The 27,140-nt window shown below is 53.6% G+C and overlaps 2 protein-coding genes across 2 annotated transcripts; one reads left to right on the top strand and one right to left on the bottom strand.

Moving 5' to 3' along the window:
• Nucleotides 1-13,053, top strand: MKS1 (Meckel syndrome, type 1). The gene is given in 20 exon segments (XM_003131643.6): nucleotides 1-113; nucleotides 514-623; nucleotides 1,740-1,810; nucleotides 2,529-2,544; nucleotides 2,547-2,683; nucleotides 3,819-3,916; nucleotides 4,115-4,243; nucleotides 4,515-4,619; nucleotides 5,058-5,166; nucleotides 5,684-5,740; nucleotides 7,579-7,621; nucleotides 7,864-7,929; nucleotides 9,973-10,043; nucleotides 10,392-10,461; nucleotides 10,559-10,666; nucleotides 11,360-11,404; nucleotides 11,407-11,492; nucleotides 12,000-12,082; nucleotides 12,165-12,262; nucleotides 12,366-13,053. Coding segments are annotated over 20 exon segments (1,674 nt in total). The 5' UTR covers nucleotides 1-33; the 3' UTR covers nucleotides 12,458-13,053.
• On the bottom strand, nucleotides 13,313-26,053 carry EPX (eosinophil peroxidase). The gene is given in 14 exon segments (XM_003131642.3): nucleotides 13,313-13,750; nucleotides 14,068-14,280; nucleotides 14,847-15,084; nucleotides 17,791-17,961; nucleotides 18,409-18,664; nucleotides 19,488-19,648; nucleotides 21,675-21,917; nucleotides 21,920-21,992; nucleotides 23,127-23,333; nucleotides 24,728-24,857; nucleotides 24,952-25,069; nucleotides 25,247-25,422; nucleotides 25,672-25,765; nucleotides 25,873-26,053. Coding segments are annotated over 13 exon segments (2,145 nt in total). The 5' UTR covers nucleotides 25,949-26,053; the 3' UTR covers nucleotides 13,313-13,750; nucleotides 14,068-14,078.

The following is a 27,140-nucleotide window of genomic DNA, read 5'->3' as shown; positions in this document are numbered from 1 at the left end:
TTTCCGGCGCAGTCGTGGCGCGGCGCAGCTGTCATGGCGGACACCGTCTGGAGCACCGACACGGGCGAGGCAGTGTATCGCTCCCGGGACCCCGTGCGCAACCTCCGCCTCCGGTAGTCGCATCGCCTCAGAGCTCCATGCTTTTATGCTCTCAGATGATTGGAGCCTGAACTACTACACTTCTCTTTTGCTGAAGCCCCCCCCCCCCAACTTCCCTTTGCAATCCTGACCAGTGTCACCCCGGTCTCTCCGCGTCTCCCTCGCTCCCCGGAACCCTTTTCACTTACAGCTTCAAGACCTACGCTTCAGGACCCTCCCAAATCCTGGGAGCCCTGTGTATCCAATGCACTCTCTCGTTCTCACTCCTCTTTAGGACCCCCGTGCCCCACTCCCCTTCCCTCTGTTGCTTGCACCCCGCCACATCTCTTGTGTTTTGTTTCTCCATCTTTGCCCCGTATCATCTCCTGGCTTGTGTCTTGTAATGTGTATTTTGGGCTTCCCTTTTCCTGGCAGAGTCCACCTGCAAAGAATCACATCAAGCAATTACCTCCGTTACCAGCCTGCAGCCCAGCCCGGAAAGGACCTCATAGACTTGGCCACTTTTAGGCCTCAGCCAACAGCCAGTGGGTATCTGGTGGTGATGTTGCCCTTTGGGGATCGGGGGAAGGGCCTAGAGCTGAGGTTACCTCTTTGAGACAGAGTAGACCCAGGTCTGTAGTCTTTGAAAAGGCTTAGAGATGTTGGGTTTCATGTTCAAAGTCACAGGGCTGCTAAATGATTGAAGCCAGGATTTGATCCCAGGCACTTTTAACTACTACGTAGTATTGTATAAAAATTGAATAAGACATGATTCCTACCACCGAGATGCTGATCTGAATTGTGGTCAAATGTAGTGAAATAGCACATACCAGACTTTAGATAGGTTATAAACTTGTCTGTCAACCTAACTACCACTTGTGGCATTTGTTTTTTTCTAAGAGAAAATATGCTCCAAACTTGAAACATACATATAAACACTTTTAAAAACACAATTAAAAAATTAAGGTCTGCTTGGAAAATGTACGTATTAACCTCATCTGGGCTCTTGCAGTTTTCCTTATCTGGGAAGCCAGAAAAGTGAGGAAGAGAGAACAGTGTGTTTGTGTTAGGTCACTGGTCTGTCTGTTTTTGTTGTTTCTGTTCAAAATGTTCCTGGGCAAGAGGGTGAGCTGGTGGGTTGTGAAACTTGTGTCTCTGAAATAGGCATAGTCAGCCAGGAGTGGACCTGTTAGATTTGGTTCTTTTTTTAAAAAAATAAAAATCAGCTTTTCATCTTTCCTTTTCTTTCCTGCTATTTAGTCTCTTAAGGTTACAGTGTTTGGGAGTCTAGATATATGGCTTCATGAATAGTAAAGATAAAAATGCCACCGTCCCTTTCTAGCAAATGTAGACAATTGGGATTGAAGAAGAGCTATTCAACTTGTATCTAAATTTCAGCTCTTGACACTGGATTAGATTAAATAATTCCCGGAAGACATGACGTCCTTTTATTCGAATTAGTGATAAAGACTTTTTGGGTCCTCATCTGTACATATCCACAGCCTCTCTAGAGTGCGTCCAGATGAGTGCTTAATAAATCAGTGAACTCTAGGTGGTTTTGTGGCAGATATAAGAGCAGGGACTTTGGTTATCACCCTTCACAGGGCAAGAAGTGGTGCTGGTTTGGCTCAAGCATTTGACTCACTCTGTTGTCTTTGAAGGTGGGCATCGCCCGGATGAAGATGAAGAGGAGGAGGTCGTGATTGGGTGGCAAGAGAAGCTCTTCAGCCAGGTGAGCCAGTGTCCCTTGTCTGCTCAGTCTGCCTGCACCCAGCTGGTAGCAGGGCAGGAGTTTTGATGCATATCACCAAACGGATTTCCAGAAGGGCGATAGCAGTTTATTTATTTTTGTCTTTTTAGGGTCGCACCCATGGCATATGCAGGTTCCCAGGCTTGGGATCAAATTGGAGCTGCAGCTGCCAGCCTACACCACAGCCACAGCAACATGGGATCTGAGCCACGTCTGCAGCCTGTACCACGTCTCACGGCAACACCGGATCCCGAACCCACTGATCGAGGCCAGGGCTTGAACCTGCGTCCTCATGGATACTAGTCAGATTCTTTCTTTTCTGCTGAGCCACAGTGGGAATTACTGGTAGCAGTTTATATACTTCCCACTGTAGTGTTTACAAGGTCAATGTAATGTAGTGCCAACTGCTACCCAGTTTTATGATCCTGGGTAAGACACTTCACCTCCGGGCCATTCCCTGAAACAGCAGAATTACTGTTGGGGTATGTAATTCTGTAACAGCAGAATTGAATTAGGCGATCACTCTGATTCCTTTTAACGCTAACATTCTTGGACTCCCCTGTCTCACATTAGTGTAGAAAAATGAGAGTTGGCTGTGAAAACGTGTGACGTTGCATCAGCTCTGCAGAACTGATTTGACCAGTTATAGGAGTGAAATCGGACATATTCTCAGTAGACCTCTCTTTCCTTGTGACCTCAGTTTGAAGTCGATCTGTACCAAATGAAGCAGCCTGTCAGAGCCCTTTGGATCATCAGTACCGGCAAGAGATTCTGAAGCTGGAGGGTTCGGATGGCAGGAAGAACCGACGGATCTTCACCTACACTGACTCTGATAGATACACCAATCTGGAGGAGGTATTGTTCTTTCTCAAGTCTCCCCGCTCCGTTCCCCTTGGCCTCCCCTAGTTTTCCGGCCTTGCTGTGTGTTAATTCAGAAGCCTGTTAAGGGAGGCAGAGAGCCCATCTAGGCCCTGCTGGGTGCTGCAGGCAGCCAGGCTGGAGAACGTAGGTACGGTCTGTGGCTGCGCTCTCTTCTCTACCTGCTGGGAGGGGTGAGGAGGGGGGAGCAGCGTCTCTCATGATAGACTTGCAGCTTGCAAACTGGGAGAAGCAGCCCCTGGACTGGACTTCTTCCATGCACCATAAGACCAGACAGGTGGGTGGAGTCTGAATGTAGGTAAAATTCAATATGGGATTGGAGTTCCCGTTGTGGCGCAACAGAAATGAATCTGACTAGTATCCATGCGGATTCAGGTTCGCTCCCTAGCCGTGCTCAGTGGGTTGGGGATCCGGCATTACCGTGAGCTGTGGTGTAGGCTGCAGATGTGGCTTGGATCCCAGGTTGCTGTGGCTGTGGTGTAGTCTGGCAGCTGTAGCTCTGATTTGACCCCTAGCCTGGGAACTTCCTTATGCCATGGGTGTGGCCCTAAAACCCAAAAGAAAAAAATTCAGTATGGGATTCAACCAAAACCGAATATTCGGTTTGAAGAGGAATTCCTTAAGCGTGGGGAATGGCTTATGTCCGCAGTTTGTCTAGGACAGCATAAGGAATTTGGGTTGTCTGTTTTGGTAAAGAAAAGAAAATTACAGTCAGTGTTCAGCTACCCATGGGAGAGTTTTCCCCAGAATACTTGTGTGACATTTGGCATCTTCCAGCCACCTAGTTAATGTCAGCCTCTAGCAGGCAGACTCACCCAGCTTTTTGTTGGGATGTGCTTAGAAATTGCAGACTCATTTTGAGATTCGCATCAGTAAACTCATTTCTTGAGAATGATGAGCCGCTGCCATCTCAGGGAAAACCGAGGTTGGTTGTGTCTTCTTTGGTTTGTCCGTGCCTCCGCTGCCCTCCATCCGCACGTGTGACCGTGTGGTGGCTGTGCCTCTAGGTTCAGGTCCTGTGTGAGGTTTCAGAAGGAAGACGCTCCTCCAGGTGCTTGGTCCCATGTGGCCCTGAGCAGATGGCTTACACAGGGCTGCTCTGTCTTCCCAGCACTGTCAGAAAATGACCACCGCAGCCAGTGAGGTGCCATCATTCTTGGTCGAGCGAATGGCCAATGTCAGGCGGCGACGTCAGGACAGACGAGGGATGTGAGTGCCAGTGGCGGCGGGGGGGGAACGCTAGGGGAGCCTGTGTGGTCCTCCCATGCCAGTGTTCTCGGTTCCCCCCGCCAACCCGAGCATCCCGTTCTGCAGCGGGCCTCCACCTGCATGTGTTCCCCCCCACACACCTCCTTCAGGCTCTTTGGGGGGTGCCAGGGAAGTGACCCTTCCTGTGGTGTCTCCCAGGGAGGGTGGCATCCTTAAGTCACGAATCGTCACCTGGGAACCCTCAGAAGAGTTCGTCAGGAACAGCCACGTCATCAACACCCCTCTTCAGACAATGTACATCATGGCAGACCTGGGGCCCTACGGCAAGTGAGCGAAGCTTCTCACCGCCCCACCCCCAGCCCCCCATCCTCCGCTTCTCTCACGAACCATCGCCGGCCTGTTAAGAGTCAGCCCAGCTGACTGGGTGGGAGGGAGGGCTTTTTTTCTTCACTGTTTTCTTTGGAAGAAAGTATCTCACCAGGACCAGTCTCACTGCGGCCTCTGTCTTCTCCCCTGGCGTGGGCCGGATCCCTCTTGCTCTTTCCCTGGAGGTGGGGCCAGTGCCCTTGAACCCTGGTGTTGATGCTCTGGTCTCTAGGCTTGGCTACAAGAAGCATGAACATGTCCTCTGCACTCTGAAGGTGGACAGCAATGGTGTCATCACAGTAAAACCCGACTTCACCGGCCTCAAAGGACCCTACAGGTGAGGAGAGAAAGGGGACAGTGGCGACGGGCCTGCCTTTCCAAGGCTTCACTTCTTGCCTGTGGCTGACGAGAGTCTCAGAAAGCCCTTCATCGGCTCTAGCTTTTAAATTCCCAGCCCAGGGTCATGTTCTCGTCCAGGCCTTAGACCCGTGGGACCCCGGGCATCCCGCTCTCTGCAAATGTTCAGCTACCCTCCTTTGAAAGTGATAACCGCAGCCGTGCAGTCAAGTAAAAATCATTCTCGGTGCCGCTGCGTGTAGGGGCCAATCCAGACAGGGTGACATGGCCCAGCCAGGGTCCCTCTTTCTTCCGGGCCGATGGTTCCTCATGTTCCATCTCCGAATAACAAGCGGAAATCAGCTCCTCCCTAGGCCGGGCCTCGAGGGCCCATCTTGTCTTTTCCGAGTTAGTCCCTTTGGTGGCTCTGACCTTCCAGAATCGAAACAGAGGGGGACAAGCAGGAGCTGTGGACGTATACGCTGGACAACGTGTCCTCCCTGGCCCAGCCCGAGGAGGAGGAGCGGGAGCAGCGCGTGTTCAAGGACGTAAGTGCTGGTGCCTCCCGGGACCCGCCTGCTGGGCGCGGAGGCCACGCTGAGCTTGGGGTCAGCAGCCGTGAGGTCTGGCTCTTCGTGGCCTCTCCTGACTCAGCAGCACCGAGGACGCATCAGACACCGGCTTTGGGTCCCGTTATCAGATCATCCTAAGACCATTGAGCGTGCTCTGTGCTAGGCCCTTCTGATAGTTATTTCGCTTAGATGACACCACAGCCCTTTGAGGGGAATCCTTTTCTTAGCACTGCTATAAATGAGGAAACGGAGATGGAGAAGCTCAGCAGTCTGCCCCAAGGTCATGTACGCACGAGTGCCAGGCTGGCGCCAGCCCGGCAGCCTCCACGGCCTCCGTGCCGCCCTGGCAGGTTTCGGTGGACGGGGATTCTGAGGCCTCTGGCTCTCTGGGCCTTGCCCATTCCTGCTGCTGCTCTCCCCTCCCGTTCGCATCCGAACGCTGGGCGGGCTGGGGCGGTGGCATCTGGAATTGTGGCGCCATTTGTTTCCTCAGCTCTACGGCCGCCACAAGGAGTATCTCAGCAGCCTCGTGGGCACGGATTTTGAGATGGTGAGTAGCTGGGTCTCCTGCGCACCACACGGCCAGGGTCCTCTAGCCAGAGCATCCTGACTGTAGCTCAGTAGCAGTCCTCTCTTCAGGGACCCTGAGACACGCTCTTCCACGTGAAAAGTAAACGGTAGCACATAGAGTATCGTCCTTCTTGTGTTTTTATTTATTTATTTATTTATTTTGTCTTTTTGCCATTTCTAGGGCCACTCCCGCGGCATATGGAGTTCCCAGGCTAGGGGTCGAATTGGAGCTGTAGCCACCGGCCTACACCAGAGCCACAGCAACGCAGGATCCGAGCTGCGTCTGCAGCCTATACCACAGCTCACGGCAACGCCAGATCCCTAACCCACTGAGCAAGGCCAGGGATCGAACCCGCAACCTCATGGTTCCTAGTCAGATTCATTAACCACTGAGCCACGACGGGAAAGCCTGTTGTGTTTTTAAAACATTGCATATTGACGTAGAACCATTAATGCATAGAAAAGGTCTCCAAGGGCACACACGCTGCAGGTGGCTTTCTCTGGGGGGAGAGGGATTGGGAGACGGGAGGGGGCTAAGGGTGGGGAGAGGGGTATGTCAGGAATGATTACTTTTTATTTTCTCACCTTAGGTAGTTTTGAATTTTTGTCAATGGTAATGCATTCATTTTTAGTCTTAGTTTAAATAAATGTAGAAATGAGAAATGTCTTCTTTACTCTTCATGTGGATATTTTTCCTAAGTGCCCCATAGAGAGGGAGGTGGTATCCTTTCTGTTCTTCAAATAGTGCAGCGCTTAGAAAAAGCAAAACAAAGCAGTTAAAGTCTATTATTCTGTGGTTCGATTCTTTGTCTTTTCTTATTCCAGGAGTTGCACTTCTGGGTCTGCAAACAAAAGCAGAATTACCCAGTAGTCCGCCTCTTGCTCTCTAAAAAATTGACTTTTGTTATTTTTGTATCGCATTAGCAAGAGATGGTCAGGGTTAAACAAAGGTAGATAAGATAGCCACACAAATCCTTAAAAAAGGAAACTGTTGGAGTTCCTGTCATGGCTCAGCGGAAATGAATCTAACATCCATGAGGACACAAGTTCAATCCCTGGCCTCACTCGGTGGGTTAAGGATCTGGCATTGCTGTGAGCTGTGGTGTAGGCTACAGACACGGCTCGGATCCTGCGTGGCTGTGGTGTAGGTCAGCAGCTACAGTTCTGATTCGACCCCTAGGCTGGAAGCTTCCATGTGCCATGGGTGTGGCTCTAAAAAAAAAAAAAAGAAAAAAAAAAAGACACTGTCTTCTTCCTAGACCTTAGCCCTCTAGAGGGAGCAGGCATCTCTGGCTTCTCCCTGGATGCCAAAGGGCAGCTCTGGATGCTTTTGTTCCTTTTTTTTTTCTTTTTAGGACTGTACCCTTGGCATATGGAAGCTCCCAGGCTAGGGGTTGAATGGGAGCTGCAGCCGCCGGCCTGAGGCAGCAACACCAGATCCAAGCCACATCTGTGACCTATAGTGCAGCTCACGGCAATGCTGGATCCTTAACCCACTGAGCGAGGCCGGGATTGAACCTCACGGATACTAGTCAGATTTGTTACCCCTGAGCCACAAGGGGAATTCCTTCTGGATGCTTCTTTTGGTCATTCTTATAAACTCCCCACACTTTCTTGCCCTCCCCACCATTTAAATTAGTTACTTTCCCCCTATGTTACACATTTAGCAATGAAGAAACAGTGGCCGGTGGGGAGGACGCCTCATAGTCACACACCAGGATCTGACGTCCAGCGTCAGGCCCTCTGGGGATTTGCGGACGGGCTGGGGGCTCCCTCAGGCCTCCTCCTGATCTGTCCCCCCGCTTCTCTCTGTCTTAGACCGTCCCAGGTGCCCTCCGGCTCTTTGTAAATGGAGAGGTAGGTAAGTGTCCTGCCAGACAGAAACCCCTCGAGGCTTGGCCAGTGCCAGCTAGAGCTGCGGTGTAGTGCTGCCCACCCCAGTGGAGGCCTCAGGTTGTCCGCGGCGCTTGAGTCTTTCCTGGAAACACGGAGAGCGCCTGGCCCTCGAGGGGCTTGCCTCCCCAAGTGGGTAGGCCCTTCAGGACGGGGTCGGGTGCAAAGGGCGGTGGGAGAATAAGCTGAAACCATTGCCTGTTTTCTTAGTTTCAGCCCAAGGCTACGAGTCTGACAATCTCTATGTCCACTTCTTTCTGGAATTGCCAACTACCAGTAAGTAGTATTCCCAAGTCTCTCTCTTTACACCCCCCTGGCAGTTTTCCAGAGGCCTCTGGTCAGGCTCCTTCCCCACTCCTCCACGGACATTGTCACGGTTCTTTCCAAGGTCAGAGCTCACGTCCAAGATGGGAAATCCTGCCTCGGCCTTCCCCCACCTTGGCCTCTCCGAAGCCTTTGCTCACTTGCCTCACCACATGCTTCTCCGTGGCTTCTGGGTCCACACTCCTCTCTTCTCTCTCAGGGGCGGCTCTTCGGCCTCCTTGGCTGTTTCTGCACCGTCTGTTGATGCGCAGCTATCAGAGCCTCCAAGGCTGGGCCGGGCCTTCTCTTATTCTCTCTCTTTCTCTCTCCAGTCTTCCTAGGTGGTCACACCCCTCCCGTGGCTTCAGTACTGTTTGTAGGTCTCAGACTCCCAGTTGCTCTCTCTAGCCTCTGTTTCTTCCCTGAACTTCATTTATTTTTTTTATTTTATTTTAATTTTCTTATTTTATTTTATTTTATTTTATTTTAATTTTATTTTATTTTATGTCTTTTTGCCTTTTCTAGGGCCCCTTCCCATGGCACATGGAGGTTCTCAGGCCAGGGGTCTAATCAGAGCTGTAGCCACTGGCCTACACCACAGCCACAGCAACTTAGGATCCGAGCCACATCTGCAACCTACACCACAGCTCATGGCAATGCCGGATCCTTAACCCACTGAGCAGGTCAGGGATCGAACCCGCAACCTCTTGGTTCCTAGTCAGATTCGTTAACCACTGTGCCACAATGGGAACTCCTCTCCCCTGAACTTCAGACTCACATCCAGTTACCTCTCTGTCATTTCTGCTTAATATGACCAAAGCATCTTTTTTTTTTTTTTTCTTTTCTTTTTTCTTTTTCCTTGGTCATGCCTGTAGCATGCCGAAGTTCCCAGGCCAGGAATCAAACTCACACCACAGCTGTAACCAGAGCCACAAGGGAACTCTCAACCAAAAGCATTTTTGATTCCCCCCTCGCTTCAAACCCGCCCTCATGGTTTTCTCCATCTTAGCAGAATGGCAATGACGTGCACTTCGTTGCTGATGCCAGAAACCTAAGAGACACCCTCGATTCCTCACTTTCTCTGGCTTCCTACAGCCGTTTGTCCTGTCCGAATTCCTGTCCGTTCTCCAGAGATGTTCTGGATCAGGGGTTCCTGTCGTGGCACAGCGGAAACAAATCCGACTAGAACCGTGAGGTTTCGGGGTTGATCCCTGGCCTCACGCAGTGGGTTAAGGATCTGGCGTTGTCATGAGCTGTGGTATAGGTTGCAGATGCAGCTCTGATCCTGTGTTGCTGTGGCTGTGGTGTCGGCCGGCAGCTGTAGCTCTGATTTGACCCCTAGCCTGGAAACCTCCATGTGCCGCAGGTGCGGCCCTAAAAAGCAAAAAAAAAAAAAAAGTAAACCAGTTGTGTCTCTCTTGAACTTAAACCTCCAACAGCTTCCCTCCCCGCTTAGACCAACTCCAGCCTCCATTCCCTGAATGGAGCCTGTGTCTCCCTCACTGCGTTCTAGTCATACTTTCTGTTCTTGAGCAAGTCAAGTTCATTTCTACCTGAGGTCCTTTTCAAGGCCATTTCCTCCATCTGAAAGCTTTTGGGGTGTATCTTTGCATGGCTGGTTCTGCTGAGTTTGGGTCTCAGCCTAAGTGTCACTTCTGAGTGCTGTGCCCTCCCCGCCGGTCTCAGTGAGCCTCCAAGTGACTCAGTCCCTTCACCTTGTTTATTTTTGGTTTAGCATTTATCACGCCTGATAGTCTCTTGTTGGTTGGTTGATTGTCTGTGTCCCCCCACCCCCCATATGGAATGTTGGCCCCCTGAGAGACAGGATGGAGGAGCTTGTCTTTCTGGTCACCAAGATGTCCCTAAGGATCGGTCATTACACACAGCAGACACACAGGGAATGACTGAGTGTGGGCACGCGTGAACGAATGGATAAAGGAACTTAGTGTCTTTCTCGGACAAAGTTCCTTGCCTTCCTGCCAGGTTAACTTACCATCTGTGGTCTCTGGCTTTCAGACTGGTCCAGCCCTGCCTTCCAGCAGCTCTCAGGAGTAACACAGACCTGTGCCACCAAGTCCCTGGGGATGGTATGACAATGAGAGGGGCGCCTGGAGGGAGCAGGACTCCCCCCACAGATGGCATCTGAAGACGATCAGGCTGACGGCCTGGGGAGGATTCCGGAGTTGGGTCTGGCCTTGGCCGGGGCTCTGCAGGGCTGCCCGGTCCAAGGGCCCTCTCATCCCTTCTCAGAATGGTAGCAGCTTGGACTTGGGTGGCCCTTTGTCTCTCAGCCCCTTATTTCCTACCTGGGGTGAGAGTTTTTCTTTTTCCCTTGTGAAGGTGACCTGGTCATCGGCCACAGGGAAAACCAATTCCCCGCGAGGCCTTGGCCACCCCATGGCACTGAGGATAGAATAAGATGCCTCTTTTTTTAGGATCAAGTGGCCCACTTCTCCTACCCATTCACATTTGAGGCCTCCTTCCTCCACGAGGATGAGTCTGCTGGTGAGTGGTCCCGCTGATCTGGGGCCTTGGGTCTCCTCCGACGGCCCCGTCCTGGTGAGGGCCCCTGTGACCTGGCCGCTTCTCCCCCTTCCCGCAGAGGCTCTCCCGGCATGGCCTGTGCTCTACTGCGAGGTCCTCTCCCTGGACTTCTGGCAGAGGTACCGCGTGGAAGGCTATGGGGCCGTGGTGCTGCCTGCCACCCCAGGTGATCTCTCGTCCCTGCCCTTTGTGTGGCCCACCTGCCCCAGCTCCTTAGGAGCAAGACTAACACTTCAGAAGGTTCCACCACTTCCAGTGCGAAGTAGGGCTGGTTGGGAACTAGAAGCACTTAACTCGCAAGATTCCTTGTTCCTTTTGAAGATGTTTCCCCGCCTTCACTGGAGATGGTGGGTGAAATGACAGCTAACCGGGAAGGTGAGCAGCTCTGGTCTCTGCTCGGGGCTCCTCTGATGTGACTCCCGGCCTCTAGGGAGAAGCCTCGGGAGAAGCCGCGTGGCGACATGGGCTCCTGGCAGATGTGTGTTGAGCGGATCGTGTCCCTTTAGAAATAACTGCCGCTCTTCTCGGTCGTGTGCCAGGCGTCGTGCTAAGTGTTTCTCATCTAATTCTCCCCGCCACTCTGTGAGGCGCAGATTTTGTTCTTTCCATTTTGCCAGTTGAGGAAAATGGGGCTCAGAGAGGTGGAGACCCTTGTTGTGGTGCCCAGGTAGAGCGGAAATCTGCACTTCTGTCTGATTAATTGCCCGCCGGCCCCTTCAGCCACCGCGGTGACCCTCACCACAGGTTGAGCTGCCACCAGGCCACAAGTTTTAGTGGCGGGGCCCGTGTGGCTGCTGGGGAGGCAGCGAGGGGCCAGGCGCGCTTCCGGCCCCGGCCCCATCCTCCTCTTCCTGCCCAGGCTCCCACACCCTGACGCTCTCCACGTGGAGGCCCCTGGAGCTCGGCACGTGGCCGAGCTCAGGAGGTTTTTCATTGGCGGCTCGCTGGAGCTGGAGGACCTCTCCTACGTGCGGATCCCAGGAACCTTCAAGGTGACCTTTGTCTCTGGGGGACCTGAGGCTGGGATCTTTTGTCCCTGTTTCTTCTGGAAAAGGCGGGATCTAGGCTAAGGCCCCTTCCTTGTTCACTGCTTGCTTATTGCTTAGCCCATTCCCTCCGGTGGCCTAAGCGGGGCGTCTCGGCCGCATCTCGAGCCAGGAACCTAGGCGAGCTCTGGAAAATAGGACCCTTAGAGGCTTTCCCGGGTCCCCATCAGAATAACCAGCTCCTCTGTCCAGCCCATTCCTGAAACCTCAGGAATCAGAGGATCAGCAGGCCGCTTAGAAGACTGTTGATTCGCAAATGAGGCTGGCATGTCCCCTGGTTAATGGCTGGAAACCCAGTGTTATTCCTTGGGGTGATGCAGTCTGGGTGCTAGGGGGGACGTTTCCCCAATAGAACTGTTCTCCCCAAGAATGAGACTAAGAATGGGAAGGAAGCCAGCATGGTGCCTGGGGTCTAGAACCCAGCAGAAACCTGATGTTCCCTGGATGCCGCAGGGGGAGCGTCTGAGCCGCTTCGGCCTCCGCACCGAGACCACAGGCAGCGTCACCTTCCGCCTGCACTGTCTGCACCAGTCCAGGTGAGCGGTCCTGGCCCTCTGCCCTGGGGCTCCTGCCTCGAGGCTGGAGAGCCGCCGTGGCCACGTGGCAGTTTCCCTGCAGGGCCTTCATGGAGTCAAGTTCCCTGCGGAAGAGGATGCGGAGTGTGCTGGACCGTCTGGAGGGATTCAGCCAGCAGAGTTCCATCCACAATGTGCTGGGTAGGCGCCCTTCCCCGCAGCTGGCCACCCGCATCCACGTGGGCCACGTTCCCCCCCCCATGCTGTGGCTGCCGACTGACTCCGGTGTCTGCTTCCCTTGCAGAGGCCTTCCGACGAGCCCGGCGCCGCATGCGGGAGGCCCGAGAAAGCCTCCCCCACGACCTAGTCAGCCCCTCGGGAACCACAGTCTCCTAGCTCGCTGCAGCCCTGGCCCCCCTGCCGTACACGAGGACAAGATGCACGAGAGCCGAGGCCTGGGTCTCCCGCCTCTTCGTCTTCCTGATTAGAAACCACACTGACCTGCGAAGAACCAGACGAGCTGAGAGTCCCGGGCCGGGTGGTAACCAAGCTGAAGGCCCTGTGGCCCCAGGAAGGGTGCCCTCTTGGTATGTCAGCCACTGCAAGGGACCATCACAACCAGGCAGGCTTTTTGATTTGCGGCCAGTCTGGGGGTAGCCCTGCGTGAGTTCTGTCCCTGACACAGCCTCCCTCCTAGCCTGTCTCAGCCTCCCTGGTGGAGCTGCAGGACCTCCTGCCACAAGCCTGCTTCACACATGGAGGCCTGAGGAAGAAGGCGGGTGAGGCAGAGCTTACATTCCCGGCCTGGAGTCCAGGCTCCTCTTTGCAGGGCCGTCTCCCCCGGGACTGGGGCTTGTTGCATTTGAGATAGAACTTATTTCTGGAGCAAATGAAGGCTGAAGGCACCGCCCAGTCCTTTCTGGTAGCTGGCTGGTACCTTTTGTTGTGTGTGTGTGTCGGGGGGGTGGTACATAAAACCTTTTTATTCTGACTGATGTTCTGTTGGCTGGTTTTTCTGCTCTGGTCGCTGGCAGGGTGGAGGTATTCTTAATGTCGGGCCCCTAACACTGCTACCCTCCCCCTTCGCCGTCTTTTCCTACTCCAGAATGTTTCCTTTGATTGTCTAAACTCAGCCCCCAGGAAAGTCTTGGGGGTTAGTGCCAGCTGCACCTTAGCAGCGCTCCTTTTCAGCGTCTGCAGCAAAGCATGGGACTGGGTCGCGCCCTCCCCAGCCCAACATAGAAACCAGGCTTCTGCCCTCAGCGGTGCTTTATTGGTAGAAGCAGAGTGTGCCGCCCAGCCTGCAGACTCCAGAGAAAGGCTGTGGGGTGGCTGGAGGCTGGGACTCTGTGGCTTCCCAGTTTTAGGCAGGGTCAGGGACAGGCTGGGAAATAGACGAACATGGCTGGAAACCCTCCAGATGACTCTTGCCTGAGCCTCAAGGCTTGGCTCACCAGCCCTTGTACCTGGAGCTGATTTGTGACCTGCTCCATAAGAGGCTCCCAGGACACGGCAGGAGGGTTTACAGCTGCTGCTGGGAGCCCCGGCCATCGCTCCCAGCCAGAGAGCCAGCTCTGAGCCATAGCCAGCAAAGGCATCAGCAGGAAGCAGTTGCTCTGGGGGGAGAAGGTAGCCTTGTGGTCTTCCCCAGGATCCCTTGTCCCAAGGTTGGAGGCCGAAGATGGACTCCTGTGGAAACAGCACAAACAGGCAAGTGAACTTGCTGGACATCCAGAAATGGAGCTGTCTTTAGGGTGTCAATGACAAAGCTGAGGCCAGTTGGGTACTTCCTAATCCCCACCCCCACCCCCGAAGTCCCGGGCCCTGAGATTAACCATCAGCCAGAAACTACGTGTTCTGGGAAGCTACTGGGAAAGGCTCCCTGGTCCCTAGAGACAAATTCAGTTGTTTCTGACTCAAGGCTGAGGATTCAGCTGTCCTGTCCAGGGGAGGGTATGAGTTCCTGACCGAGCCCCAGGATGTTGAAGGACTCCCCCGCCCCTTACCTTCAGAAGCCTCATGTGCCTCTCCAGGCCGACAGTTTCAGACTGGGGATGCGGCTACAGGGCACAAAGCCCTGGGGATAGATTTTGGCCTTGAAGATGTCCCTCGGAACGGTGGTGATCCCAGTATTGTCACACACAATTCGAGACAAGGAAATGTGGCTCAGGGCTTTGCGCTGTCTCTTGGTGAAAACGCCATATTTCTGCCACCAGAACCTAGCAAGACAGTGGACGCATGGGTGAAGGTTGGGGGCCAGGGGATGAACAGGCATGAGCAGCTGCTGTGTGCCAGGGACTTGACGTGCATTATTTCAGTTCTCCAAAATCTCCGCAAAGTCAGTATGACCCCGTTTTATAAAGGAAGAAACGGGTTCAGCAGTCAAATTCACTGCTTGGTGTTCAATGCACCATCATTTAAGTAACCAGGACTGGATCTGAACCCAGGTAAGTGCCAAATCCAAATAAGGAGTCAGGTCTTAAGCTACAAGTTTATTGGAGGGACACCAGATTTAGTCTTTTTGGCCCATGTTTTCTGGGATCCTCAAGCCTGGAACAGCAAGGCTGAGAAGTCGGTCTCCTAAATTAAAGGTGCCTCCAGCTCAGGGGAGTGGCCTCGCTCCCTCTGACCAAGCTCCCCAGGGAGGAGCTTCCTGGTCTCAGCTCCTCTGAACGTGAAACCGATGAAGCCAAACAGAGTGCTTTTTCTCATTGCTGAGGCTTGAAATTCTAGTGTTTCTCTGCGCTGCCTCTGGGGCTGGTTCCTCAGGGGGAGGGTCACGTACCTGTCTCCATTTCGGACTCTTCGAAACTGCTTCTCAAAAAGACAGGCCAGAAGAGGCCCCACTCGGGCCCCCCGCAACAGAGGCTCTGCAACGGCCCCCACCCAGATGTCAATGTTGTCAGGTGTCCCATACAGATTCAGGAACTTCCTCGCCAAAGCCTGGTTTTTCAGCACCCGGCTAAGCTGGGCCAAATTCCGGGGCTGGGAGAGCCCACAGAAGCGCCTCCAAGCATTGTACCCTGTAGGGAGAGGGGACAGAAGCAGTTTAGTCTTACCTGTGTGGGTTCCTATTAGCTTCTGCTCTCCACAATGTCTCCTGAGAGAGTTCTGTGGTCAGGCAATATTGGGCAGAAGACAGCCCTCGCTGGCAGAAAAGGCCTCGAACCTTCCAAAGGCTAAACCACTGTGCATGCAACCGAGGAGTGTGTTCTAATGGAAGAAGCTGTTGTAACCCAACACTCACAACCACAGTGACATTGTTGTGGTCTTAAGCAGGCACCAATAAGACAGTACCCAAAACATGAAAGCCTCTGGGATTTGTTGAATGAATGAATGAGTGAACAAACCAAGAAATGAAGAGCATGGATAAAATTTATCTACTCGGAACAGCAAGGCTGAGAAGTCGATGGTTCCATTGATATGAAAGGTTCAGAACAGGCAAATATGTAGGCACAAAGATTAGTAATTATCAGGGGCTGAGGGAGGGATGGGGAGTGGCTGTCATTGCCAGGTTTCTTCTGTGAGGGATGAAAATGCTGATGTGAGATGTGATGCACAACTCTATAATAAAAATCATTGAAGTATATACTTGTACATGGGTGAATTTGATGATATGTTCATTATATCTCAATAAAGCTGTTAAAATTTTTTTTTCACTTGCAAAGACCAGCCATAATGATTTCTCAGCTATCAGGGTCACAGGGTCAAGTCACATGCTATGGTGGGAACCATCAAGATAGGAGATCGAGAGCTTTGCCGTGACCCAAAGACACCTCGGCCCCACGTTCTCCATTGAACTACTGCTCCCAAACGCCATCCCTCAGCTGAAAAGGAAAACCGTATATCGTTTCACCATTGCTAAGCCCTGCTGTGTGACTCTCTCAGGATCCTCTCACTTTTTTGAGGTACTTTGTAAGAATCCCCATGTTATCAATGGATATTTGCTGAGCTTGAGCAACTGTGACTTTTCCAAGTTCATCCCACTATTGAGTGGAGTTCAAACCAGACCTTCCAATTCCCAATTTGGAGTTGGACTTAGGAAGGGATTGGAGGAGACTGAAAGAGCTAGGATGAAGAAAAGATTTCTGGGACAGCTGGAAGCGAACAGAAACTCTCTGTGCCACAACTGGGGTGGCCAGCAATCTCAGATCTCCAGCAGGGGGCGCCCACAACCCTTTAGCTGTTAGGAGCACCCAAGCCCAGGGAAGGAAAAGAAACTCAGGTTCTCGAGAACACAGACTTCTAACCATTAGAAACCCCAGGGAGAAACTCAGGCTCTCGAGTGCCTGCTGTGTCTCCCAGGTGCTGTGTTAGGTGCAGTACGAACTGCCTGCCCTTCCTTACCCACAGCTGAAGATTTGCAGACGCAGATGAGGCTTTAGGGTGTATTTGGACAGAGATGTAGGAGAAGGCGAAAGTGAGAGATGAACAAGAATGTAGCCAAAGTCTTCCCCTAACAACACGGATTAAACAAGGGATGAAAAGGAGAAATTTTGATCTTTTTTTTTTTTTTGTTGTTGTTGTTGTTGTTGTTGTTGTTGTTGCTATTTCTTGGGCCGCTCCCGCGGCATATGGAGGTTCCCACGCTAGGGGTTGAATCGGAGCTGTAGCCACCGGCCCACGCCAGAGCCACAGCAACGCGGGATCCGAGCCGCGTCTGCAACCTACACCACAGCTCACGGCAACGCCGGATCGTTAACCCACTGAGCAAGGGCAGGGACCGAACCCGCGACCTCATGGTTCCTAGTCGGATTCGTTAACCACTGCGCCACGACGGGAACTCCAGAAATTTTGATCTTGATTCGAATTTTACTACTTCCTTGTTATGTGGGCTTGGGCCAATTACTAGGCGTCTCTGAGTTTCTTTCCTCATCTCTAGAAATGGCTGTCACGGCTGCTTCTCAAGGTCCTTGGGTGGACTGAAAGAGTTAATATCCATTAAAGTTCCTGGCAAAGTGCCTCATTTTTCTTCTTTCCTGGGATAAAGTCTTTTTTTGTCCTCACCAAACAACCAAAGCTGTCTTTTATTCCACCTGTTCCCTGCCTCTTTTAGGCTCTTCACTTTTCCCCACTTAGTTAGAGACAGGAGCCAGTTTCTATATCCTTGGAACTTCATCCCTGGATCTTATCTTTTTCATTTTTTAGGGCTGCACTCGCTCCATATGAAAGTTCCCAAGCTAGGAGTCGAATCAGAGCTGTAGCTGCAGCCACAGCAACTGGGGATTCGAGCCATGTCTGCAACCTACACCACAGCGCACAGCAACACGGTATCCTTAACCCACTGAGCAAGGCCAGAGATTGAACCTGCGTCCTCATGGATACGAGTCGGGTTCGTTACTGCTGAGCCACAACAGGAGCTCCCATCCCTGGCTGTTGCCAGGCTGGTGGGAAATGGAACAGCTCTTCCCTGCCTTTTAAAGCTACTAGTTTTCTCTACTTGGAAAGTCCTGATTTCCTTTGTTCAGCCCGTGTGTCGCAGTCCTGATCCTGTTGTGACCCTAATGCTAGAGACCCTATGGTGAATCAAGACATGGCAGGACAACAAAAACGAGTGTGCGGGATGCTCTGTCGCATCAGCCGCAGCCTTGTGTGCCTCTGAACCACACAGCCCATCCCGTACGGTCCCAATCAGAAAAGAGGCGCTGAGGGCTCTCTCAGAAACACCCCCTCCCACCAGCAGCCCTCACTGGGTGGAGCCTGGGAGGAGGGTCGGGCGGCCCCCTCACCTGGGAGGCCATGGTCCCGGCTGCGTTGCATGTTGAGAGCCGCCAGATCCAGTCCGATCCTTTTCACTTGCTGAAACAGCCGTTCCCGCAGCTCATCCACTAATATGGAATCTTGACGGTTCAGCTTGGCAGGGGTGGCCATGAGGCCTCGGAGGATGGGGTCGATGCCACCTGGCGGTGGGGAAGAGGAACAGCACGGGTTGGACCAGCCTCATGGAAGCCCCTTGGGTCAGTACCAGATGCCAGCCTGGGCAGGGCAGAGCTGGACAAGCCAGCCCCTCACATTCTATCTATATGGTTTGTATCAGCAAACACTGGCCTGGGGGGACAGGAAGAGCGCTGGGGCCAGCAGGAAAAGAAATCACCCCACTTCTTTAAGAAGGAGGGGAAGGCCAGCTCTTTTCAGGACCGCAGCCACCAGTCTGCTCCCGTTTTAGAAAGCTTCTGATCCCAGAGGGTATGGGAGGCCCATGACTGAGGGTCTTGGTGGCACCTGCCTTGTTTTCACTGTCCCAGGGAGGTGATTAGCAGTGGCCTGAGCAGGTGCCTGGTCTTCCGCCACTAAGAGGGGCTCCACTCCCATTCCCATTCCCATCTGCCTCTGGAAAACCTGGTCACCTTCGTGCACTATTCGCCAGCTGGCGAAGAAGGCAGAGCTGAGAGGGACCCACGAGTTGGGTGCCGAGGCCCGGTACTGGCTGTCCAGGCGGAACATGAAGGGCAGGAGCGTGGTGTGGCCGAAGCGGAAGGCCAGGGTGAAGACGTTGGCCACACTGGGGTCTGTCTTGGAGGAATACCCCTTGTAGGGCCCCAGGGTTTTCCTGGCCCTGGCCTTGCCCAGAACCAGGGGCAGAAAGTCCCGGTAGGTGATGATCTAGAAGAAAAGAAGGAGAAACAATACCTTAGCGGCTGCTCACCCTACTCCCTTGCTTTCCAACAGATCTTCGCTTTTCGAAGGGCTGCTCACACATAATTCTTTTTTTTTTTTTTTCTTTTTAGGCATATGCAGGTTCCGAGGCTAGGGGTCCAATCAGAACTACAGCTCCTGGCCTATACCACAGCCACAGCAATTCAGGATCCGAGCCACGTCTGCAACCTTCACCACAGCTCATGGCAACGCTGGATCCTTAACCCACTGAACGAGGCCAGGGACGGAACCCATAACCTCATAGTTCCTAGTTGGATTCATTTCTGCTGCACCATGATGGGAACTCCCTCTTTTTTTTTTTTTTTTTTTTTTTTAAATGCTGTTTAGGGCCACACCCATGGCGTATTGAAGTTCCCAAGCTAGGGGTTAAATTGGAGCTGCAGCTGCCTGTCTACACTACAGCAATGCTGGATCCAAGCCACATCTATAACCTACACTGCAGCTTGTGGCTGGATCCTTAACCCAGTGAGCAAGGCCAAGGATGGAACCCACATCCTCGTAGATACTAGCCGAGTTCTTACCTGCTGAGCCACAACAGGGACTCCTCGGACATACTAATTCTTTACTGGCCTCATGTCAAATGTGGTAACATTAATTTCCCATTGTCTGATGGAGACACTGGATTCCAGAGAGGCTGGGTGACATGGGCAGGGCACAGAGGGAGTTTGGGGCAGAATTGGGGGTACAGGAACATCCCCAAGTACCCAGACCTGGCTGACTCGAGGCACAAATTGCCTTCTAAGGGCTGCTGGAACCCAGGGCCCCCTACCTGGACCATGGCCCCCACGATCTTCCGAGCCTCCTGGTACAGCTTGTCTCCGTTCCACCGGGGATTCAGGCGTCTCAGTTCAGTTGCCAACCGGTTGTGCTCTCGCACAAAGAGGGTGTGCATGGCTGTCAGTTGGGGGGTTTCAGAGACCCGGGTATCACCTTGAAAACCCCAAGTTCAGAGTCACTAGAGTACTTTCCAGAGAAATGTCTTTCTGCTAAGGCCAACAGAGCTCTGGGACTAGAATTTTGGGATTTTGTGACCTGTGCCAAATTCCTGGCCCTCACTGGCCCTCCATCTCCTTAGGAGATGTGCTGTGAGCCTCCTGTGACCAACACAATGGGCCAGAAGGGGCAAGACAGGGGACCCTCCAGTCCCTAAGTTCCCCAAGTGGATTTGGACCAGGTGGGAAAGCACAGGGCAGCTGCTGGTCTTGGGCAGGAAAGTCTTTGCCTAATGATTCTGCTCTGCAGGATGAGCACATCCACAGCTGGTGGAAGGACCTGGGCGACTCTAGGAACCTTGCCTTCAGGACCAAGTCCACCTGTCTTATGGGTGGCACATCCTCTCAGCACATCCTCTGCCCCTCAGCACATCCTCTTCCAGCACATGGACCTTTCATCAGCTTGGTGTCACGCGGCTCTCCCCAGGGACCCCCAGGGAAGGAGACAGAAGGATGGTTGAGCAGAGACTGTTCCCATAGCTGGACCTTCTCCTAGAGGCCAGGAAGGGAAAGAATGTTCCCGAAGGTGGCTTACGTGTAGTCATTGGCTGACTTTGAACCAAGCCCTTGGGTACATGATCTTATTCCATGTACTCTTTAAATAGACCTCTTGCCAAGGACACTGCTCTTGCTGGGAGCAAAGAACCATGGAATCCTTAGGAAAGGGGCTGGAGCCAACTTCCCAAGAAGGTGGTGGAGTGAAGTGGAAAGAGCTCCGACCTGGCCACTACCCTGACTGGTGTCCCCAGGGGGTACTTTGCCATCTGACACTCTGCTCTGGAGCACATTGATTGTCTTCCCCGAGTTTCTCTTCAACAAAACAAGGGTGATAACAATGCCTTCCCTTCAGGGCTGCTGGAAGGATTATGGATGGCACATTTAAATATCTTAAATAATGAGAAACAATGACCATCATTATTATAACCAGCACGGAGGTGGCAGGGGAGACCCCTGGGACAGTGTAAATTATGCATCATCTGGAAGAAAGTACCAGGCGAACATCTAGTAACAATGGGAGAAAACTAAGCGCCTAAGGGAATTTAGCCCAGAGAAGAAAAAAATCAGGTGGAAGTAAAAGCTACTTTCAGGTAACTAAAGAGGCTATTATTGTGTGAAAAAGAGAGAGCTTTTTCTCAGAGGTTCCAGAAACATGATGAAGAGCAACAGATGGACATTGGAGCAAAGGCGGGGGGGGGGCGGCTTGGAGTTCCCATGTGGCTCAGATCCATGCAGAGGTACGGGTTCCATCCCTGGCCAGGTACAGTGGGTTAAAGGATCTGGCATTTGTCGCAACTCCTATGGAAGTGGCTCCAGAGTGGCTCTGACTCAATCCCTGGCCTGGGGAACTTCCATATGCTGTGGGAGTGGCCATTAAAAAAAAAAAAAAAAGAGTTCCCATTGTGGTTCAGCAGAAACAAAACTGACTAGTATCCATGAGGATGTAGGTTCGATCCCTGGCCATGCTCAGTGGGTCAGGGATCTGGTGTTTTGGGGAGTGGTGGTGTAGATTGATGATGCGGCTCGGATCCCGCATGGCTGTAGCATAGGCCTGCGGCTACAGCTCTGATTTGACCCTGAACCTGGGAACTTCCATATGCCACGGGTGCAGCCCTAAAAAACAAAGGAACAAATAAATAAATAAGTAAATAAATAAATGAGAGGGGCCTGACAGTCAGCGCCACTCCAGATGGAGTGCAGCTCTGTATATGCAGCAAGCCCCTCATCGCGGGGGAAAGTCAAGCAGGTCTGGCCACACCTGAAGCGTTTGCAAAGGGAATCCTTCCATTGTACTTATTCTGCGACGAATATGCATAGACCTGTGTGCCTAACATTGAGCTCCAGAGCCATACACCCCAACCGACTCCCACCGGGCTGTCCAACCCAGAACCCAGGGACTTGCTGTTTGCTGGGGTGACAACACCTTCCGCTGTCCTACCCACCCATCCACCCCACCCGGGTCTGACCTGCCAGGAAGCAGGGGATGCGCGCGGAGCGGTTGGTGAGGAGGCAGGGGTCTTCGTGCAGGTTGTTGAAGGGCAGCAGGGTCCGGCCGTTGTCCTGGAAGCGCTGGTTGACGGCCAGCAGCCCCAGGTGGTTGGTCCGGTTGCGGAGGCGCAGGGAGAGGGCGACCTCGCTGCCATACACCATGCTGGCGTCCAAGAAAGAGGTGAGCGCATTGATCTGGTCGCGGATTTTGTTCTTGTTTTGGGGCATGATGGTGCTGAGCGGAAGAAGGGGATGCAGTCACGCTGGTTCCTGATGCGAGGGTCGTTGGGTGGGATCTGAGGTGGAAGAAGTGCCCGGTGATGCTGGGGCCCCTCAAGAGCAAGCTCACTCCTCTTCCCCCACCTGCTTCCGAAGCTTGCTCTAAACTCCCTTCTTCCAGGAAGCCCTCCTTGACTCATCCAGACTCCCGCTGCTCACCAGGGCATCTGAGCCTCCTTGGCCCTTTCTGTAATAGGGTCTTGAAAGGTTAGAAATGGGTGGGTCCTTAGACCTCTTCGGCCTGTGACCCTCCACACATGAGGCTCAGAGAGGGGAAGTGACAACTTCATAGTGGGAGAGGAGGAATTAGAGCTTAGTTCCCTGGCATATAATCCTGTGGTCCTTTCATTCCATTCGATTTGACAGACATCTCCTAAGCCCCTTTCTGTGCTTGGTGCTTTGGAGACAGTGAAGGCTACCGACCCTCAGGACAGGCAGCAGGAAGCTGGCAACTCAGTGGAAAGAGACGCCAACATGGAGTGACTCTAAATCAAAGTGGCATTTGTGGTGCTTGGTCAAAAAGTCAAAAGCTAAAGGTGTGATAGGAAGATAAGGGAAGCTCCTAGAGTAGCTTGAGGAAGGAGCCAGCCAGGAGATCTCATGTGTCATGCTTTGAGGAGGTCACCCTACACTGTAAGGGCGAGGGAATATTTGAGTGTGTGCACGGAGGGTCCCCTCCGTCCCCAGCAGAGGCTCTGCTCCCTGGAGTCCGTCTTTTCTTCCCTAGCATCCCACACCATCCTTGTCTCGGCATGAAGGAGCCCCTTGTGCTTACAATGCGATTCCAGAAATTGGTGAGAACCGCAGGGCCCTCGGACCATCTCAGGAAGGAGCGAAGAGCAAGAGCTGAGAGACCCTAAAGGCTTCCACAAGCAGCAGCCCAGAGGCTTCCCCTGTTGGAACTGGACCCCGAACTGGTCCAGGCCAGTCTCCACGGCTTTGCCTTCTGTGAAGCCCGCACTGAACCTCCGGGCAGGTTGCCCTTCCCCCCACCTTCCAAACACACCCAGAAGCAGAAAGCTTCTCGTCTCTCTGTTACTCTGGCTTCACCACCTTCTTCAAGGCAGAGGCTCTAGGCTTCCAGACGCCCAGCTCCAGCTCTAGGCCAGGGGTGGACGCCACATCAGGGGGGCCCTGATGAGGGGAGGTACCTTGATGGGGAAGCAGGGGGGCAGCTGGGCACAGGTCTTCTCACAGTCGACACCTGTGGTGAAGGACACCCTGGCTAGGGACTCAGGGGAAAAGGTCACGTCGTGGTCGATGAACTGGCCCCAATGCGTGAACATGAGGGACCGGCCCCAGTCGGAGGTCAGCTTCTCGCTGGGGAAGCGCACGATCTGGTTGGAGACAGCCCGCACCTGGTGGGGAGAGAGGCCAGCGTAGGGTGTGGGCTCCTGACCCCGCAAGGTGCCAGAGCCAATCCAGCACTCAGGGGTGTGACAAGCTGCCCCAGCTGGAGCAAACACAGTCTCTCCTCCTCTCCTGCCCTCCCCTTTCCTGTTTTTTTTTGTTTTGTTTTGTTTTGTTTTTGTTTTTGTTTTAAGGGCCGCACCCGTGGCATATGGAGGTTCCCAGGCTAGGGGTCGAATCGGAGCTGTTGCTGCTGGCCTACACCACAGCCACAGCAATGCCAGATCTGAGCTGCATCTTTGACCTACACCACAGCTCCCAGCAACACCGGATCCTTAACCCACTGGGCGAGGCCAGGGATTGAACCTGCATCCTCATGGATACTAGACAGGTTAGTTACCTCTGAGCCATGACGGGAACTCCCTCCCCTTTCCCGTTTCGTCCCACCTCCTGTGAGGCTGTCATTCCTACAGGGATGGTCTCTAGCCTCGCTCCTGAAGATTCCAGGGGTAAAGAGAGAGGGAGGGGCTGGGTTGGCTGCCTCAGACACCACCAGCTTTTCCAGAGGTTTAAATAGATCAAATTGAACGGATCGATTTACAGGCTGGAAAATTACATGATGGAACTGATTGATAAATGCAAGGATTGGTTGCTAGGGAAGCGATAGTAAATACATAGAGAATTAGATGGAAAGATCAATGGAAGAAAAATTAATAATGAGAGGTTGACAGATGAGTAGATGATAGGTTGTCATGGGAATAAACAATTGGTAAATTGGTAAATGTGAAGTAGTTTAGGTCAATAATTGCTCTTTGGAGTTCCCGTCGTGGCGCAGTGGTTAGGGAATCTGACTGGGAACCATGAGGTTGCGGGTTCGATTCCTGGCCTTGCTCAGTGGGTTAAGGACCCGGCGTTGCCGTGAGCTCTGGTGTAGGTCGCAGATGCGGCTCGGATCTCGCGTTGCTGTGGCTGTGGCATAGGCCAGTGGCTACAGCTCCGATTCGACCCCTAGCCTGGGACCCTCCATATGCCGCTGGAGCGGCCCTAGAAATGGCAAAAAGACAAAATAATAATGATAATAATTGCTTTTTACATTTAGCAAGGTACTTTGACACTCTTTCAGAAGAAAACGACGCTGTAATGGCCAGCATTCCCATATAACATCCCACATGGATGTTTATATCAAGGACTCTATTTAATGGTCACAACAGCAGTGGGACGTGGGTTTTACTGCTGTTTTATGGCTGAGGGAACTCAGACTCAGCTGCAGCATCTGTCCCAAGTCCCCGGCCAGCCCGTGGTAGATCCTGGATGCGAGCCTGTCCGGCTGCCTCTGGGCTGCGCTTTGACTCCCAGCATTTGGCGGAGATGGAGCATCCTCCAGACCCGCCCCCTGACTCACCAGGGGGAGGAGGAAGCCGTGGCGCTTCTTGCCGGGGGTCCAGCCGAAGGGGAGTGACAGCCCGTCCTCATACTCGGCTGGCAGCCAGCGAGCCAGGGCCCGGTTGGCGGCCCCCAGCCAGGGTTTCTTCCTGTGGCAGGGGGCGGTGGGCTGCGGTCAGCAGGGTTGGGAAGGAGGGGAGGGGACAGGGCATCCCCAGGTCAGATGCTGCCCCGGGTACTCACTTGTTGTTGCATCTCCCGGTGATGGTTCGGTACTTGTCACTGCACTTCTCGACTTTGTCCTGGAGAGCACAGCCGCTGGCCTGGGACAGCAGCCACAGCTGGGGTTTTGTTAGCACCTCTGGAGGGGGGTGGGCAGGGGCAGGGGTCTAGCTCCTTGAGCTGGTCTGCTCTGTACCCGCCCCCCCAATCCCTTTCCCCTATCCACTTCCAACATCCCGAGGCTGGGTACCCTGAACCCCCGTCCCCGCTTCTTTCCACTCCCAGGGCCCTGGGGGCCCAATGGGGAGCACAGTACCGGTGACGTTGAAGGATCTGGACCCCTGGAGCTGTAACTTCTCCTCCAGCAGCCCCAAGGCCACGTGCATATAATCAGCAGACCGAATGACTGTCCTGGTGGCTGCCACCGGTTGTTTGAAGTAGGACAGAAGGTCCATGGGGCTGGCCGAGCCACTGCGAAGGTGCTGCTTGATGCTGCCCAGAAGAGGGGGAGTGAAGGCTGGAGAGAGGAAGCAGACCCACCCAGCAGACCCCCCACCTGTGGACAGTCAAGACAGTGCAAACAGACAGAAGGATGGACGGAAGGAAGGCTCTCTACTGACATGGCCCTGCCCCAAGTTGCCCAGGGGCAGGTGATGGGCGAGATCACATCTTGGCTGGAGTCCATCCCCCGCGTCAGTCCTCCCAGGCCCATGCGGGCCCCAGACCCAGGTCCCGGCCTACCTCCTCTCTGTCTGATTGTAGGCAGCATCTACCAGCAACTTGGCCTCAGTTATGCAGCCCTGAAGGACTGAGGTCTCCACAGTCCTGGGCGAAGCTGTTTGGAAGGAATGGGACTCAGAGTCCAGGGCAGCCACAGGTTCCCCCAGACCCAAGTGCTACCCCTCCATTGCCCTCCTCCTTGGCTGTCCAAGGGGCTCTTACCTGGGGCGGTGCCCTCACAGGACCAGGCCAGGATGAGTGTGGCCAGGGCCCCCTCCAGGGCCAGGAGCAGCTTCATCTCTGCAGTGAGACCCCAGCCACTGTTGCGGGGGCTGGTCCTCGGATCCCTTCTCACCCGGAGGACTCTGAGCTGACCTTTCACCTCCTCCTGCTCTTCTGTGAAAGTGGCTGGGAAGGGACTTTTCTAGCCTGTCCTGGGGGAGGGAGGGGAGCTCTGGACCTCAGAAGCCCAGCGTCATGGGGGTGGAGCTCTGGGACTTCCCTCTCATTTTGGGGGGGTGGGGGTGTCATGAGACTGAAACACCCCACCCCAACCTTCACCCGCATGGGGACGTCCTGTCCTCTCTGCGATCACATTCACTGGTGCATTTCTCCCAGGGTCCAGACCAGCGTCTGGAACATGGGGGTCGCTCAGGGAATATTTGCTGGATGACTGAGGAGTCGTGTAAACCTCCGACCAGGATGGCCACCGGTCCTGCCACTAACTAGTGTGGACTTGGGCAAGTCATTTCCCCTCCTGGGCCTCTGTTTCCACCTGCCTAAGGTGGGACTTGGGCTAGATGCTTGGAAAGCCTTCCCCCCTCTCCCAACACACAGAAGCTGCTGTGTCTCCCCACACCCAGCACAAGGCCTGGTATTCAGTAGGTGCTCAATAAGTGGATTGAGGGGATGAATGATGTGGGATCAATGATAAGCCCCCTTCCCCATCCCTACCAGCTCTTTCCAAGATGCAGGTGATGACAGAGGCAGGGCCTCACCATGAAAATTAAGGGGCTACCTCGGGGGCCATGTGGGGACCCAGTGAAATGTCACAGAGAAGCACCCTGTGGAGGGATGGCAGCGGGCCTCCCTACCAGCTAAGCACCCATCTCGGGCTTAGCACGTCTCTGTGTGATTCTTCAGTTCGTGTCCATAACGGGTTTGCAAGTGGGAACTGTCAATTCTGACTTCCTCTGGGCTTGGTTAGCACAAGCTTCCTTAGGGGAGGGCTCAGACTGACCAGGCTTTGAACCCAGCTCTGCCATGGCTTGCACCACCTTGGCTGAGCCTTCATTTCCACATCTGAAGGGTAGAAAGCCCCCAGGTGGTTCCCCAGGCCCCAGGGCCCCGGCCTTCACACCCCTGGCCTTTCCTCCTGGTTTCTTCCGCTGGTGGAGCCAGGCTTGTCCTATGCTCCTGCTGCCTCCCAGTCTGTGTGGACAGTCTGCACCCATCTCTCAGCCCCAGAATCACCCCCGCTGCACCCTGCA

The sequence above is a fragment of the Sus scrofa genome, chromosome 12 (genome assembly GCF_000003025.6).
Source record: "Sus scrofa isolate TJ Tabasco breed Duroc chromosome 12, Sscrofa11.1, whole genome shotgun sequence".
NCBI classification, from domain to species: Eukaryota; Metazoa; Chordata; class Mammalia; order Artiodactyla; family Suidae; genus Sus; species Sus scrofa.
This window is presented reverse-complemented; position numbering and strand designations above follow the sequence as displayed.